At 40.2% G+C, this 18,424-nt stretch overlaps 1 protein-coding gene across 1 annotated transcript; it reads left to right on the forward strand.

The window, feature by feature from the left end:
• Positions 1–10,501: 10,501 nt before the first annotated feature.
• On the forward strand, positions 10,502–14,068 carry tent5aa (terminal nucleotidyltransferase 5Aa). Its single transcript, XM_062422520.1, has 2 exons — positions 10,502–11,288; positions 11,774–14,068. Exons 1-2 carry the CDS (start codon positions 10,863–10,865, stop codon positions 12,551–12,553), a joined length of 1,206 nt encoding a protein of 401 aa, XP_062278504.1. The 5' UTR covers positions 10,502–10,862; the 3' UTR covers positions 12,554–14,068.
• The last annotated feature ends 4,356 nt before the right edge of the window (positions 14,069–18,424 follow it).

An 18,424-nucleotide genomic window follows, 5' to 3' on the forward strand; every position in this document is an offset into this window, starting at 1 on the left:
CTCTTTATGTCACAACGCCATGAACCACATTGATAACGCAAGTCTGGAAACTAATGTGGGATTTTACAAAAGGTTTGATCCTCCTGAGTGTTTGTGCTCTGAATATAAATACAGGTTGCGTCAGTGCCACCTGACATGACACTTTCCAGCATAAAAAAGCAGCCTACATAATCTATTTGAGCATTATGTTCTCTTTTCATGTTTGATTTTAATCAGTGTGGTAGCTGCTGAGCTGTGTTTCCAAACTTTTATTTGTTTTGTCAGATGAACTCAAATCCACATTTTCCAAATGAGTTCATTTAAATTGATTTTAAACTGGATGTTATTTAAATTCCTCCTCCACTCAAAAAATGTGTTTTTCTCCTTGTTCCGTCAGCTGGATTATTGAGCTCCACTGTGCAGAATGATAAATGTGCAATGAGTTTGACAAGAAGGCTTTTTTTCACATTCATCCTGCTGAAAGTGGAAAGTTTATAGGGAGGGACCCATGAGCAGGATTTGTGACATCACAATTATTTCGGAGGCCAGTTTTGGTCCAGTATTTTTTTAATTGAAAGAGAAAGAGAAAAAATTTACCACACACATTATTGTTCCAAGCAGGGTATTTTTATATGTATTAATACATATATTGAGGGTACCTACCTTTAATTATGAATCATATAAATGGGCATATTCTTACAGTACTTTTTCATAGGATTGAACTGCCAATGTTTAGGTCACTTTGGTATGTTTTTGTCATCTTACTACCGCTTTGAATAGCTGGATGTTTTAACCATTTAATAATATTCATTAATTATAGGTAATATTTTTGCATTACTTTAAGCTGTCTTTAGTTAGCTATTTGAACCACTGATCCATTCATTTTAGCTTACCTATCCATTACCAATTTTAATTAATTATCTATTTTAACCATTATCCATAACTTTAACCTATAACCAGTTCTTTTAAGCAGCTATTTCAACCGTAATTTAAAGTGGCTCCTGGTTGGGAATCACTACTGTCATCTTCAACAACTCCCTTTTGTCTCAGATAAATGTCACCAGACAAAACAAAAATTCACAAAATCGAATTTAACTTTTATTTACTTCAGTTATACTGACTGTGAATATTATTACCAAATATGAAGATAAATTATATATTCTGTGAAAACCACGAATTTCCAGTGTCTGCTTTCCATGAGCTGGAATAAACATCCCCATATTCATCTTTGTGACAATGTACTTTAACATAATCCAGAGGGGGTTTTTTTATGGATTGTTTAGTCTAAGGAACAGGATATTTAATAAATGAATGCATATGAATACGTGTATAAGATTTATTTCATTAGAAAAGATTATCAGAGAAAATGTAAAACACCACATTTGGAGACATATGGTTTTCACAGATAATGCACACTGCCGGGAATACAATTCTGGTGGGGATATAATGAATGCTTTGTTGATTTATTGACCTAATAGTGGTCAAAATTGAGTCTAAATGTCAAAATAAGTCTAAAAAATAGCCTATAAAATATCCATTAAAGTAGGATGCAACCCAGGCTCACCCCTCTTCCAAAAAAAACAGATGATATGACCTCAGTGTCCTCCGGTCCTGGTAGAATTTGCAGTAAAGGGTGTGATGGAGCAATGGAGAATATTTGAGGAAGGTGCACTCTTCCAGTGGAGAGATGGTGGAGGACAGGTCCTGTCCATCCAGTCCTCTTGCCAGGCAGATGGGAAAGTCATAGGGCTGTCCTCCAAACAGTGAGGATAACTTCAGGATTAATTTGTTTATGGAGAGAAAGGGACGTTATAGAGACTCCAAAGAATCCCTTTGACATTCCCAACCAGCTCTGACTGGATACAGCAAAAGGAGCAAGGTCAAACCTCTCCTTTATCCAGCCTAATTTCATCACTTATCAAACCGATTGTCAATGTCATTTGTCAGAGTCTAATGACTAAATGTCTGTAAAGTAGTTCTCCAACTTATTTCATGCTAAGTGTTCCACTCCAATAGCCATGGAAACAACTGAATATGGAAACACTGCTTTTTCAAATTAAATATTAAACTGATTTTCAAGGTAATATTTTTTAAAAGCTCTCTATACTGATGTTGTATTCAGCTTCTGGGTATTTCTGCATGTTGAATGGGTTCATTATGTTGATAACTGCTGTGTTTTGTTTTGGGCGTTTTAGCACCATAATCATCAAGTTTCTAGTTCACTCTTTTGCAAAAGTGCAGTGTCAGTTTTTGTGTGTGTAGGAAGCATGACCCGGAGGTCCTGGTCAACTTAGAATGAGAGGAAGTGGATGATGAAATGATAACACTCACCATGACAGCAGTGTGAATGTTACTGTCATGGTGCTACTGCTCTTGCAAAAGCCTACACAGTTTCAGATCAGTGAATACAGCTCTTACCATTAGTGTTTTATATTGCAGGTAGGTTTAAAGTATTGATATAAGGTAAATAATGTGTCAGTTTATTTTTAGGTACTAATTTGTAGATACACTGTATGTTTACAATATAAATATTAATTTTGTATTTGAGCTGTTTACTTCAGTTTACAGTAAAAAATAAAGTACTACTACTCTTAACTTACTCTTATACAATACTGCTGTTCTCTACTGTGCACATACTGTGCTCTTTGCTCTCTAGCTCAGCCTGTGGTGCCCACTGTTAAAGACCTTGTATTTATTTTAGATAAAAACCTCACTCTTCAGTCCCCTGTTAAAAAGCTACAAACTCAGTCGAGTTTCTATCGCCTCTACAATTAGACCTTTTGTTTCTCTTATGACTTTCAAAGAGTAATTCATACTTTCATCACTTCTCTTCTGGATTATTGTAATGCTGTGTTTACATGCCTCGGCCATAAAAACCCGATTACACGGCATCAGGGGGTCCAAAACGCAGCCGCCAGACTTTTAACTAAATCACGAAAGAACGATCATATCTCCTCTACGTTAGCTTCCCTTCACTGGCTGCCTGCCTGTTTTAGAATTGATTTAAACATTTAACTCTTGATTTTTAAAACCCTGCATGGTATGGCACTGAGCTACATGGTGAGTTTCTAAATCATTTACAGCCTGTAGCTTGAGATCCTGTGATAAGCCTCTGTTAACTGTTCTCCTCTATTAGATATTCTTTAACTCTCTTGGATCCAACCTTTTGGAGTAGTTTACCTGAGGAACTTAGACTAGAAAATGAACTGACTTCTCTCAAAGCTGACTTCTAACATATAGCTTTTGTTTAATTCTCATCTAATACTACAACATTAAAAAAACGATCACATTTAATACAGAATAACCACAGATATCTTTTATTTCATCCACACATTCCTCTTCTTTGTCAAAAACCCACCGCCTACGTTACCCACAACGCAACTCGACTCCATTCACTAGACGGCCGAGATTCGGGTGTGTGATGCTTGTAAATGCTAATGTAGCCTCGAGGTCTGGTAACTTTTCTTCTTTCTAACCCCACAACGCCAGATGTTTTTCATTTTCAAACCCAACTGATGCTGGCTGAAGTGATGTCATCTGAGGCTATTTATCAAATGCTTTCCACATTGTTCTCACATTTGCAGTAGTTCTCCATAAGACCTGTAAACAGACGTCAATGCTTAAAATCAGTTGGAGTTACCCTTTAAAGACCAACAATTATTCTTTTTGGATTTTTTTTTACCAAACTTGCCTTGCTATAGGGTGACCTATGGATAAAAACTATCAATGGTAGTAAGAATGACTCTGTAGAGTTTGAGCAGTTGGTCATTTAGCATTAGTGACGGCAAATGCCTCTCACCAGTAACACCTAAAGAGTTACTTACTTAAGAGTTATTCATACTCTTCTTTGGCTCGAATGCTGACCTAAGGCTCAAAGAGTCTTCCGGCTGCTTAGTTTCTCTTCATAGGCTCAGTCGGTGAGGGGTAAAGGTTCGACTAGCCTTCTCAATCCTATTCAGTGGTCATGGAGCTAGTTAGCCCCAGATTACCTGACCTTTCCATGGCCGTCACTCAGCTGGCTGCTTTACAAAGAACATTAGGAACTCAGGAAATGTTTCACTCCAAGAGTGTGACCAGAACGTGACTGCCTTCCTGCTGTCTTGGCTGTGGCTCTGTGACGTATTCTTGGCTTCTTGTTGCTGTCAGTTTGACAAGCTAAGAGCCATGTGTCTCCTGGCAAAGACCTGCTGCTCTTGTGACATTTCCAAAGCTTTGTCACAAAGTATGTGCCAAACCTATGGACGTGATGACATATGATATAAATGTGTTCTGTTTTTTTGCAGATCTTCAAATGCTTAACTGTCATGATCATAATTCAATTCTTTTTCTTATGTCTTCTTTTGACAAAAGAAGACATAAGGAAAAGACAGAATTTTGGACTAATGCACACACATCCCTTCTTATTTTAATTGATAAATCATGAAAAATATCTTTGCTCATATGACTGGGTTTATGAAACAGTTATTTCTGTCAGGACTGTGAGTTTGGTGCGAATTTTGCCAAACCAGCATTTTAACTTTAGTTCCTCTTTCGCTCTATATTCTTCACCCTCTCTTTTTTCCTCTTTATTACAAGTTAGGTTTTCAAACTTAAAGCCCCCTTCCACTCAAAAATCTGTTTTTCTTCTTCTTCTTCTTAAGTTAGTCGGTTAAATGTCTGAGCTTCATTGTGCAGGATGATGTATGTGCAGAGTTTGACACTCAAAGGCTGTTTTCACATTCATCTGCTGAAAATGGAAAATTTCTCAGAGCTCGCTTTAAATCTTGAGTTAAAGGTGTGTGTTTACGAGCATGATTTGTGTAATCACAACTAGTTTGGAGCTGGTCATGGTCCAGTATGAAACTTACACAAGTGTGGATGTGGAAACTTGAAGCATCCAGTGCAGTAACACATTGCACATGCATTAATATTATCCAAAGTAGAGTATTTTGTGCACATCCTGAGGGATCTTGTCTGGAGGGGCTCTTTAAAGGAATAGTATGACATTTGAAATACGCTACGAAATGTGCTGTCTTAGCAGGAGATACATGAGAAGATCCATATTGCTCTCGCTTCTTTCCATTCATTATGAGGCTTCAGTGAGCAGCTGGTTAGCCTGGCATAAACACTGGACAAGAAATCAGAAATTCATTGCATCATTCACAGATTCACAGTTCTGCACATAACCCCTCGTAAAGCCACAGATGGTCAGTTTTACACTTTGTTTTAATGTTTGAATTAAACATGAAATAAGACTTGTTAATTTGGGAGCTTAGTGAAGCTGGTGGGCAGATTGTGTTACTGTTGCACAGAACCAGGCCAACTGTTGACCCCTGCTACCGGATGCTAAGATGCTAAGCTATACTAATCGTTTCCTGGCTTTTATTTTCATATTTATTGCATAAATATGAGAGTGATATTAATCTCCTTATCAAACTCGGAAGGAAAGCAAATAAGCCTTTTGTCAAACTATTTTGATAAGCAGTTGTTCCAAGGCCCCGCTAATGACTGCTAATGCTATTACCGTCAATGGGCGCACCCATATAAGATGCAGGGTGTGATTAGCTGTGCAGTTACAATGGCAAAGATTTTAAAACCATTCCTAAAAACCATTGAGTTAAAGGTGTGGCTGTTTGATGTGGACGTTTTCCAGCCGCCTTCAGCATGGTTGACGTCCAGGTGGGGGTTAGGCTGTCTTACCATGAAGTGGGATCCAATGAGTGCGAGTTAGCCAGAGACAGCACATACAGTACCAAGATCACAGTGTGCCTGTAGCATCTATTAGTCTCTCAAGTGCTTTAGCAGCATTCAAATCCTTTACTGGCTCTGGAAGTGCAGGCTGTGAGTTTACAAAGACCCTATAATAAGGCAGATTAGGTGAGATGGGACTCTCTATCTCTCTGTGAAACGGGAACCCCCCCTTTAACCTCCAGCATTAATCTGCCAAGAGTAAATCGAAACCGAACACACACCACACACCATCCCGCTGGGATCAAACAGAACTGAAATTAAGGGGTCCTGTGTATTGAAGTGATTGCCACTGCTTCATCTCTCCACACACCCCACATAACCCCACGCTAGTTTTTCTCTGACGGTGGAACGATTCTCCAGCTTTTTGTCACTGGGGGTCAGAAGCATTTTGACTGAAAAGGAATGGAAATCCCATTTCTATCCTCGTGCCTCTGATCCACAACCAAAACTAACTCTGCCGTCAGCAGTGGGAATATCTCTCCAACAGCCGGGACAAACTACTGTGACCCACCTGTAAATCCAGTTATCTCTAAAGGAAGGGAGCAGGGAGAGAGGAGAGGTTCACAGAGGAGTGAAGAGACAGAGAGGGAATCACAACGAGTGCATTTTTGTTTTCTAGTTATGTCATCGCTCATATTTTCTACATCAACTTCGGCTTTGGTGACGCCTCACAGACCGCACTATCATGAGTGAGGCCATCTCGGTTAGAAGCAGAGTTTCTGAGGTCAAGTGTTTCTGATCAAATTTGACACCAGCTTCCTTACTTTTCCGGGTCTGGATCACTACTAGCTGAAAAAAGGATTTACATTTCTATTGACAGAGTATTAAAATAAATGTCTATCATCTGTCTCTACATTTAAATGATCCCAGTAGACTCCTTACTTGCCAACAAAGCTTCTTTTTTTTTTTTTGTTCCTTTGGGGTTTTTCTTCTTAGCAAGCATTGTTTTATAACTTATTTCAGCTCATTGGCTCTTTCTCCCATTTTGGAACAAGATAATAAGAAACATCATCTTCTGCCTCTGCTGAAAGTGGAATTGGAGAAAAAGGTTTGCTGAGTTGCTCCTAATAAGACAGAACTTCAAATAATTACATACAACAAAGAAACCTAACATGCCTTATGCTGTGACAAAATTCATTCCTTGGAAATGCTAGGACGAATATGAAAATGTATCACTGGTGATGTTTTTAACAGGCTTTTCTAATCGTGGGATGATTCCAGGTAATCTAGGTAATGCTGAAACGTAATCCAAATGAACTACCAAAGACTCATGCTTGGTTTTCAATGGCTTATATCAACTTTATTATTTCAATAAGCTAAAAGTAATAATTACGTATATGATTTAGCCATATTAGGTTTGTCAAAATATGCAGGAATGCAGTATTTTCTCTAAAATGTTACGATTATAAATGAGGTAACAAGACCTGGACTAAAAGTCTCCACACAACATTTTAAAGAGCAAAAATGAGTCACAGTAAGAAGCAGCAGTTATTTCCTCGTAGGGATGATAACATTTAATGGAGGCCCAAAGTGTACAATATTAATATATAAATGAAACAGTATAACATTTAATGATGATACAAATAAATTGAGTATACTATATCAAAGAATGAGCAAATGATAAAATAAGTTAATATTCATTAAAACTCAATGATTGTGAATGTCATTATTCTTATAGTTGGAGCCTTGTTAAGCTAAATAAAAGGAGAGGTTAGTTATTGTACTGTAAGTGTACATTTATTTACAAGAGCACATTTTGGTTATTTCAAAGTTTTTAATAAAGTTTTAATGAATGTTTTAATTGAAGTTGGTTAATTCAGAATTACTTTAGTATTGTTATTGCTCTAAATGATAAGGGTTAAGCTAATTGGTTACATTTTGGTAATAGTTGGTACTCCTGCTGAATGAGAGAGGCTGATTGGCAAAAAGTGAGAAAACAGGCAGTGGTGACATCTCAACTCTCATGAAAAGTTTCATTATTCAATAAAATAAATATGTAATTAAATGAAAATGAATAGCAGGCTTTACTGCTGATTTCAGGCCTTCAAAATAAAAATGCACAGCTACACAAGATATGTATATGAAAGAAGTCTTTATTGCATGTTTTTCAGTAGTTGTAACTGACAATAAAACATTCATATTGAACCTTAAATCATCATTAAAGTGGGTATAGTGCTGACTAGCCTATATGTTGAACCGGAATAAAAGTAAAACGTCCGTGCTGTTGTTATGAGATACTGGATCATGTGTGATCAAAGCTACAAGAGAAGATTTGATGGTCCGTCGCAGTCCTGACCTGAAGAAAAGCTCAAAGGCGGCGGAGATGTTACACTTCATGGTACATAAATCCAACTCATGCAGTCAGATAAATGGCACTGAAATCCAAAACAGGTCTCTTTCTTTTTCCAGAAAAATGTTTCATGGACCCCAGAGGCAAGTTCTGTGTGATTGTAAAAGATAGCTTTATGAGGTATAGAAGAAGAAGAAGAGATCTCCTCAGAGAGAGGAATCTGTTTCCTATTTTGGAAAGATTTTTTTCCATATTTTAAGCTGCTGGAGGGTTTTGACTAAATGAATACAAACCCATCTGCTGACAGGGAAAGGCATCAACATCACCACAGGAGAAATTTGTGCATTGTTTTCTTTTCATTCTTGCTTCCATTTTATTTCTTTTTTTGACAAGATAATTTCATCCATGTCTTTCACTGACCTCCAACCAACATATAATCCATTTTCCTGTGAATAATGAGGCGCCAAGTATTAACACAATACAGCTCATCAGCAGGGCACTCTTTTGGATATGCTGAATGTGTATGACTACCTGCTGTTTGTCTTTGACAACTGCTTTGATTTAGATTTGCAGCAGCGTCTGCAACGTGCATTGTGGAGGAACTCGGTCCAATCCATAGCAAACCGTCCCTCCGCACCTGGGAAACACATTGACGTGGCTGCTACCGGTCCATTGTAACTGACTAATAGTTCCATGTACGTTTCCAGATGTGGGATTCAATTTCAGAGACCTGTGATCAACCTGTCTGACACATGCCAAAGCGAAGTATGAACACAGGACTACAGTTATATTTTTAAAAATGAACTGTAGGTCCAATCTTTAAAAGTATATCATAGAATGATAAAAGCTCCATCTTCCCTTTCTCAGCTATTCATTTTAATTGTATGTGATTTTGGGTGATTTAGCCCATTTTGCAGCTGTATTCACCATGAAATCTGCACCATGCACTTAAATGTAAGTGACTGTGTGTGCCATCCCACAGAGGGAGTGACACTGTGCAGAGACACAGCTCCTGTGTGGGCCACGGAGTTAAGACAGTGCAAATGGGATAATCAGGGTTTACAGATCTGGGTGGCTGTAGTGACGCAGGGCTTTACGCTGCCTAATGGAGCGTCCGTGACAGCTACCCCGCCCTGTTATGGCCGCTGCGTTACCTCTTACCCCTGCTGAGTCTAGCCCACGATCCCTTGTGACCCTTGACCCCCTCAAAAGCTGCCTGGACCAGGGACTGTCTTGGGGTAGGAAATTAAAAGGACTTTCTAAAAAGGTTTCCCATTGAAACTTTCAATATAAACTGAACCGTCATGAGAAAATAATCAATATTATACATTGAAATCTTTTAAAGGAACTTCATAGCTGAAAATACAAAAAAAAAGCTACCTGTAGTAGCCTATCACTTACCCCTTAATGAGACAGTGTATTTTAAGCAGTATCTTCTTAAAACTCAGAGGCCAGAGTCATAGAAGCTGAAGGTGTCTGGGGGCAACAGGCTTATGAGATTATGTAGAAAAATATTTTCTGTTTAGTTTTAAGCCCCTCCTATCCTTAATCACTAAATCCTTTGGTACAACTTCAAGGTACATCGTGTTTTAATGTGACACTTCAGAGAAAATAGTCACTGAATTATTTTATTTCAACAGCTCACTCAGCCCACAGGGGGCGACATGGCAACACTAAACTCAGTGAATGTGCAGATCAGCACCAGTTGAATCCCACTGTGATCAGAAAATGCTTTTATATTTAATGTTATTTTGTCTTTTTCTTTTCTTTTCTTTTTTTAAACTTATAAAAATAACTGTTACTGTTATAGGAGAGTCATAAATGTAAAATATCCTGTAATCCATCTCTAAATTCAGGGGATTTAAGTCGAATTTTAAGCAGAATGTATTTCATGGAGTGATATGTTGTTGAATATAAATGTGCACTTCAAGGTGTTCAAGATGAAAAGTATTGTATAATGAGCTTGGAGCTGGTTCATAAAGCACAGTCTTACAGTGTGAACATGTTGAGAAGGGTTATAGCGAGCAGCAGACTGTCAGAGGGGGGCGGGGTGAAGTACAGCTGATAGCTTCAGACTACAGACCCGACTCTTGCAGAAGGACGCAGCATGTCAAGCGGGCATGTAACAGTTAACTTCTCCACAAGTGTGAAAAATGTGTTGAACTAAACAGACTCGTGGAAAGCAGGTTGGATTCACGGGATCATTTGTTGGCAACGCAAGAAGAAATTAAAAGTATGTAGGAGCTGTGCGTAAAAGTCCACAAGATTCCTTTGAGGGGTTGATCGTCGGTGGGAGGATTGTGCCAAAGTGCGACTTGAGGAGCAGCTTATTCATGCAAATTCATAAAATCATAGGCGTGCCTTTGGTCGATGGAGTCACAGCCGGAAAAGCAAACCCCCTCCTGGATCATCAGCAACCTTCAAAGACTGTGATGCACAGCTCTCGGACGCATTGACAGCAGCATCGGGGCAAATGTTTTAAAAGCGCAGAGAAAGAGAAGAGAAAGTTAAAGACACGTTTTCTAAACGCCTCCGTTGACTGACTGCACTTCTTCCTCAGCACAACCACCAGCTCGACATCTGCGCCACTGGTCCGCTGGATCTCCAACCGCAGAATTACTGCGCAACTGTAACGCACTGCCGCTTACTATTTGCCTTGGGCATTTACAATTTTTAAATCATTTTTGTTTAATTCAGTTCAGACGACTTCATATACTGAGAATCCTGATGTGGATACAGTTACAGTCGCTCTACTGTTTATATTGTGTGCGTAAAGACGCAACCACTGATTTATTCCTGTTTTGAGAAATAAATATTTAATTTTAATTTTAATTAAATCGCGGAGGACGTTTCTCGCACCACCATGTCAGAGGACGACAGTAGCTCCACCACCAGCTATATGTCTGAAACAGAAGGCAGCAACGTCAGCGTCCTCAACTGGGAGCAAGTGCAGCGGCTGGACGCCATACTGACGGAGACCATCCCAATCCACGGCCGAGGAAACTTCCCCACGCTGGAGATGCAGCCCCGGGAGATCGTTAAAGTGGTGCGGAGTCGGATGGAGGAGAAACAGATCCATGTCCGGGACGTTCGGTTAAACGGCTCCGCAGCCAGCCACATTCTGCACGAGGATAGTGGACTGGGCTATAAGGACCTAGATCTCATATTTTGCGCAGATATGAAAGGTGAAAGCGATTTCCAGACTGTGAAGGACATAGTTTTGGACTGTCTCCTGGATTTTTTACCCGACTGTGTGAATAAAGAGAAAATAACGCCGTTAACGTTAAAGGTACGTTCAATCGGATAACTTTGCATTGTTGTTGTTGTTTTTTCTCTGTTTGATTTGTTTACTTTTAGATATGTGATAAGATTGAGTTCCACTTGTGCCGATTCGGTTTAACGACGATTACGCGCAGCATAATGTGCAATTAGATTAGTTCAGTGATAGTAAAATGTTGGTTTTCTGTGCCTAAGAGGATTGAGTTAAACCAATTTGGAAGCGATCCTCAGTCACCTAGATCTCATATCCAAGTACATTCCATAGTCTTTATAATTAGGGTCAATAGCATTAATATAAACCATATAGCACAGAAACGTCACTCTTCCATACATGTGCTGAAATGATCAAATTGACTGAAATAATATTATAGAACTAATAGAACTAACTGCAGAATAATGCATAAATGCATGCAAATACAGCTGAAAATGAATAATCTACTTAATTAAATGTTTATGCTCTTTCTGTCCCTTTCTCTCTGCCTCACACACATATAGGAAGCCTATGTGCAGAAGATGGTGAAGGTGTGTAACGACTCAGACCGCTGGAGCCTCATCTCCCTCTCCAATAACAGGGGAAAGAATGTGGAGCTGAAGTTTGTGGACTCTCTTCGGCGGCAGTTTGAGTTCAGTGTGGATTCCTTTCAGATCAAACTGGACTCCCTGCTCCTGTTCTACGAGTGCTCAGAGAACCCCATGGCCGAGACCTTCCACCCAACCATCGTGGGTGAGAGTGTGTACGGGGATTTCATCGAGGCCCTGGACCACCTACGTCACAAAGTCATCTGCACCCGGAATCCAGAGGAGATCCGAGGCGGCGGTCTGCTGAAATACTGTCACTTGCTGGTGAGAGGTTTCCGGGCCGCCTCAGAGACTGAGATGAAGTCTCTGCAGCGCTACATGTGCTCACGTTTCTTCATTGACTTCCCTGATATTGGTGAGCAGCAGCGCAAGCTGGAGTCTTACCTTCAAAACCACTTTGTGGGCCTGGAGGACCGCAAGTATGACTACCTGATGACCCTCCACGGGGTGGTCAACGAGAGCACGGTGTGTCTGATGGGACACGAGAGGCGGCAGACCTTAGGGCTCATCGCCATGCTGGCAGTGCGTGTGCTTGCAGAGCAGAACGTCATCCCCAACGTGGCTAATGTTACTTGTTACTACCAACCTGCTCCTTATGTGGCAGACGGCAACTTCAGTAACTACTACATAGCACAGGTACAGCCGGTGTTTGCTTGCCAGCAGCCTGCATACTCCACCTGGCTGCCCTGTAACTGAGTCAGCCCCGAGGAGAGTAGGAGGGAGAGAGTGTGATTTGTTTAAACGGGAGAGAGCGGCATAGTCGCCCTCTCCAACCTGCCCAGTGTTTGACAGCTGACAGAAAAAAGGAGTCTTCTTTTTAATGTTTTGCATCAAAGCTTGTGTTTTTGTTCATACGTTGAGTATGAATGATAAATAGCGAACAGTTGGCTTTCAGTACGTATTTCAATGTGAATATCTCACTTTTTTTTGAAATGCCAACCCCACCTGATCCTGCCCAGGCCAACCAGGTTTGGAAAAGACTAATTTATGACTCGGTGCAGATGTGTGACGTCCACGAATGCAAGTGGCAGAGCTGTCACCGAAACTGCACGAGACTGATTGAATCTGTCAAGAAATGATTAGCCAGCACGTTCCAACAGCAGAGCGAACGGCTGCATCAGTTCCCTGAAGTTGACAGCTACTCCAGCACAACTTTTAGGGGGGCCCACACACACACACACACACACACACACACACACACACACACACACACACACACACACACATACACACACACACACACTGTAGACTCTGCTTTATGTCAGCTGAACTGAGGTGGGATGCTGTTTAACTAGCTTGGATAACAAACCGGCATCTCCACCTTGCATTTGGATATAATTCTGGTTGTTTACAGACCAAAGATTTTTGATTGTTTCTAACGTTACAACCCAGTTTTCATGGGGAAAAATAAACAAAATATGAAGCTCTATCTATTTGTATATGTAAACATGTGTTTAAGTGCCTATTGCCTCCTAGCAGGCAGAGAAAAGAATAAGCAGGCCATATGATTTTGTGAATTTGCCCCACTCTGTTAAATAGTCAGGCACACAAGACAATAGCATCCCAGAGGCTTGTGAATGTATAGGTGAAATCATGCACAGTCAGTGTTTGTGTACATTTGGATGAAAAGAGCAGCATTTGTTTGTGTGCTGATTAAAGTGGAAGCTGTGGATTCTTTTGCAGTAAAGTAGCAGTCACATGACAGGTTGTCGTGAGAGTTTCCTCCAGGATACACAGAAGCTCTGCTCATCTGAGTGATGCTTGTCAAACCGCACATGCTGTATCTCATGTCCCAAATTAATACTGGTTGACTAGCGTTTTCATATGATTTCCTGTATATTTTGTACAGTGGTGCTTCTCTTTTTCTCATCTGAGAGAAAAAGAAAAAAACAAGTTCACTAGAAATAGATAAGAGACAGAGAGAGGAAAGACTGCATTCTGAGAGAGTCTTACAGAGAGCTGGTGTGTGTGTGTGTGTGTGTGTGTGTGTGTGTGTGTGTGTGTGTGTGTGTGTGTGTGTGTGTGTGTGTGTGTGTGTCCCTATGCTTCCTCCTTGAAGGATATTTGCAGAGACACCTCAGATGATGAGACACTATTTGCTGTAGCACCCTGGCAGGGAATTCCTCAGTTGCTGCTGAAGAGCTTGAACTCAGCTGGGGTTGGGTCTGCAGTCACTCTGTTCAGGGTTCAGAAAATGTTGTGCCAAACATTTTAGTGGCCCGTCGATAGCTCTTAAGTTTAATGGGGCCATTTGGTGTTGTAAGGAAAAGATGCTGTGTTGATGTAGACAGCAGAAAAAGGAGACAGAGGAGAGTAAAAAAAAAAAAAAAAAAAAGAGGTGGGGGAGGAAAGGAAATGTAGTGGTTAAAAAGGCAGAAGGGAGAGGGAGTCAGTCTGGAGAGATGGGTGCAGCTGGTGATGGGGTTTATCTCTGTAGGGCTACCATGTATTACTGTACAAACTGTCTTTGTTAAGGTCAAATTACAACTTAATGAACAGTGCTGCAGCTCTTCTCTTTTTCTTTTAGGAAGACCAAAACATTCTGTTACCAGGTCTTTCGTTTTAATCACCTGGTTGTTGTTAAAATACACATTTTTAAAGCAAGGAAAAAAGAAAAATCACATGCATTCACACCAGCTTCAGGAGACTTTAAGTTGCAAGAGATGTTTCATTTGTGAGGTTTCTTTATTGATGCTCATTGATGTGTTTTGTATGCTTCATTCCACACTGTTTTTGAAGAACTGTGTACATATATGATTACACGCTTTCAGCTTTGCCAATTCACTTAATCCTTGCAAACTATACTGCAGCCTTTCCTGATGGTAGATAGAGAAATGGAAATGGCAGTTTTATACAAGGTTATGCCCAGGAGACCAGCATCAACTGCGTTTAAAAAAAAAAAAAAAAAAAGCATTTCTTTTTCGTCCTCTGTCTCAGATAATTCTGATAATTCACGACTGCTCTACTCAGTTGTTTCTCCTTCTCAGTGACTGTCCATGTCGATAGTATCCTTTGGACTGTGCAGGCAATGTATTGTCATTTATACTCAGTGAAGTCCTAACAGCTGACTAGCTAGCTAACTCCAGTCTGCCTGTCAATTAGTGAATGTGCCTATCAGTTAGAGATTGTGGTTTCCTGCATTGTCTTGTATGCATTGTTTCAAATATCTGTTTCTGTTCATGCAGTCTTTTACAAATCACACTTTGAAAAAGAAAGAAAAAGATCCTTGTCTTGTATGTATATTTTTTATGATTGTTATTTTTATAAATGTATTAGACACTGCAGTTGTTGCAGTGCTTTTGAATCTGTGATCGGGCTTCAAAGGATATGTTCTCAATAGCTTTTTTGCTATGTTATGTTTATGTGTCCAATGGGTCAAAAGGTTAAAGATGTTTTTCAACAATAAAAATATCTGAAAACCAGATTTCTAATGCCTCTTGCTTTTTATTGGTCTCAAACTAAATCAAATTTACTGGACTGAAAATGTACTCAGGTCCAGACAGAAACATTTGTGCCAAGCATGAAAAAAATGCTCATTTGTCCACAAGCAATCCGCCCATCAAGTCTATTAACTTCAGATTTCTTTTTGCAAAGTAGAGTCATGGTGTCTCTTTTCACTGACGTTAGCCATTCAGTGGCTTTCAGAAGGGTTCCCCGCTCAGAGAGGCAAATCCCTGCCATGGCCTGCCGGGCCCAACAGGCCCAGCCAGAAACCCGTCCAGAACTGGCCCGCTGCTGCCAGAAAGAGCTGTTGTTGAATGTGAGGGGATTTGCATCCACCCAAAAAAGAGACTTTAACGCTTTTGTAGAGTGAATATCTTTGCTTGCTCATCAAATTCTCTCTGTTAACAGCCCCCCCCCCACCCATACACCGACAGCAATGCAGTGACGATCAGCGCTAAGGCTCGCAGAGACCAGGGTCCAACTGTCTCATGGTTGTCAGACTGAAATAAAACTCAACAACAGAGCTCACTGTCACACAGGTCACATGACAAACTGTCCTAGATAAAGAGGGATATAGAGAAGAAAACTCAGAATGAGTAAGAGATTCAGTGTATGACCCATTGCTAAATATAGCAGACATGATAAGGACATTATCGCTTTCACTTAATCGCATTTACAGCTCATTAATCTGAGCCATGAAAGGAATGATTGACAGGTTGAGGCTAAACAGCTACTCACATACAGGCACCTACGCAAAAAACTAATTGTGCACATTCTATTTGTTAGGCAATTAGCATCTTTTATGTTTTATTTGCAGATAGGTTCTCGTTTTTCAAGTCCGTCTTAAAACAATATTAGCACACCCACATTGAAAGCAAGAGAGTTTTGTATGAAAAAGAATGTAACATTGGAAGATAGCCATTTGGTTTGCCTAACTTGGACTTCTGAAGTCATATATTAGCTTCAGCTGGTCTTTGCAGATTTTATCCCCCATCACTTCACTTTCATTGTAATGGTTTTGAGAAGAGCTCTCTTGGCAGCCAATAAGAACAGGAGGGACTATTGTAGCAATCACTAGCAATTTAAATGCACAGTACTTGATGGCTTTTGAGTGATGTTTTAAGACACACTTGAAAAGATTCACTTTACTTGGTGAAGTTGTATGTTCAATATAACCCTGATGCAGAAATGTGATACTATTGGACGGCCACCTGAGTGAGGCCCCCAGCATGTCTACCATTGAAAGATATATTTGCTTTTCCTTTATTGTGGGAACATTTTCTAATTTCTCATCTTTTATATAGCAGCATACATACAAGTATATATCTGCATCATCATATTTGCAAGCGAGCCATTAGGGGCAGCACTGAGCATAATACCCCTGCTATAGCTATAAGGAAAGACGTTATGTGCCGTGTTGGATTTTGCATGAACCCTTACACCATCAGTGCAAGTCCTGCTTTAGTTAAACTACAGTGAATATGTTAATATTTTCTCTTATGTGAATGCTTTAATCAACATTTTTATATTAAAATACGATCATATTACTATGTTTAATGTGAAGGATGTCGCTTGCACTGATGAATTCACAGTGAATTATTAACCGACCAAACGTTTTAGTGTCTTTCAGCTACTTGTTTTGGTTTTAACAGCTCACAACTTTACTGTTTTGGTTCAGTCTCACTGCTCTCATCAACTTGTGTCAAAAAATCCCGAAAACCCCTTGTAGGCTAGCTGAACAGCACCAAGACACACATGGTTAGTAGCCAAACCAGACCTGAAAGAAGAGTAAATATTGGACATGCTCCCTAGTTCAACTTTATAAGGTAATGATATGTCAATGTTTTGTTTACAGCTGACCCCAAGCGGCAGATTTAAATGCTACAAGGGTGGGAGGGGGTTTGTCTTGAGTATCCATCTAAGACCATAATATATTTAGTACAGCTGTAATCAGGGATAGACCTTGGCATTTGTGTATGTTAGGCAATGAGCATTGAGTATAGCCCACAAGTATCAGACATTAAGATGTGTAAAAGTATACAAGATGACTGCACCATCTTGACCTTTGACCTCCAACAGTAGCAAGTAGCAACATTTATTTGCTTACTATCAATGTGTCATACCTGCCAGTGCTTCTAGTCTTCTAGTTTTAATTTCAAGCATGACTTTACTTAATCTCCTCTTAAGAACCTTTCTTGTGGTTTGCTCTGAAGAAGTCAGATTGATGTTCAAACGGCGCCAAAGGGCCTAAATCTCAGTTCTTTAATTGGAGATCCAGCATCAAACAAAATATCCCTCTTAATTTGAGGGAGCTGTGATTTTAAAGCTGTGAAAGACTCTTACCACACTGAGATGCATGTGAGAGCTCGCTGGCAAATGAGGAGAGCTAAAGCAGACCACAAAGTGAATACACACTGCTATGTGCTGGTGAATTACCTTTTAATTACCTGTTTACCTTTGAATAAAAGGGATAGTTGCATAGCTCAGACAATTGTCATTTATGCTCCAGCTCCCCGTCGCTCCTGGTCATCTGAGGGCTTGCCTGCTCTCTAATGGCTTTTCCACTGCAAGGATTGGAGAGGGGCCGGCATCATGGGATTTCTCTCTTCGTTTTTCCTCTCGATTGCTGTGAAGAATTTTTTCCAGTTGAAAGTTTTTATGGAATAAGAGGGAACCGTTTGGAGGGTGGCTTAACCAAACTGACTGGCGGTGTCGGTCCGGTTCAGAGTCAAGTCCGCTGGTGAGGAGTGGCGACGGCGCCCAAGCTAATGCACCGATTCAATTTACAATGTGGCTCAGTCATTGAAAATCCCAGTAATAAGAACATTTCAGCATCCTATTTTTTCACCCTTTTAAGGAGTGTGGGATAACAGTGAGCAGAGAGCATACAGAGAGCATGAGAGCAGAACTCCCCCCCACATCAAGCTGGGCTTGTAAACAAATTCCAGAGGGGTGAGTTTGTACAAACAGTAAGGAAACATTCATCCTGCATGTTAACAGCCATAGGAGATAAAGAGTTACAGTGAAAGTCAGCTGCAGGTCACAGACAGTTACTGTTAATAAAACAACAAAGTCTGAACTGGCCTGGGCCTCTGCTGTCACCACACCCCAGCCCAACAACCT

Source organism: Scomber scombrus, chromosome 7, assembly GCF_963691925.1.
Source record: "Scomber scombrus chromosome 7, fScoSco1.1, whole genome shotgun sequence".
NCBI classification, from domain to species: domain Eukaryota; kingdom Metazoa; phylum Chordata; class Actinopteri; order Scombriformes; family Scombridae; genus Scomber; species Scomber scombrus.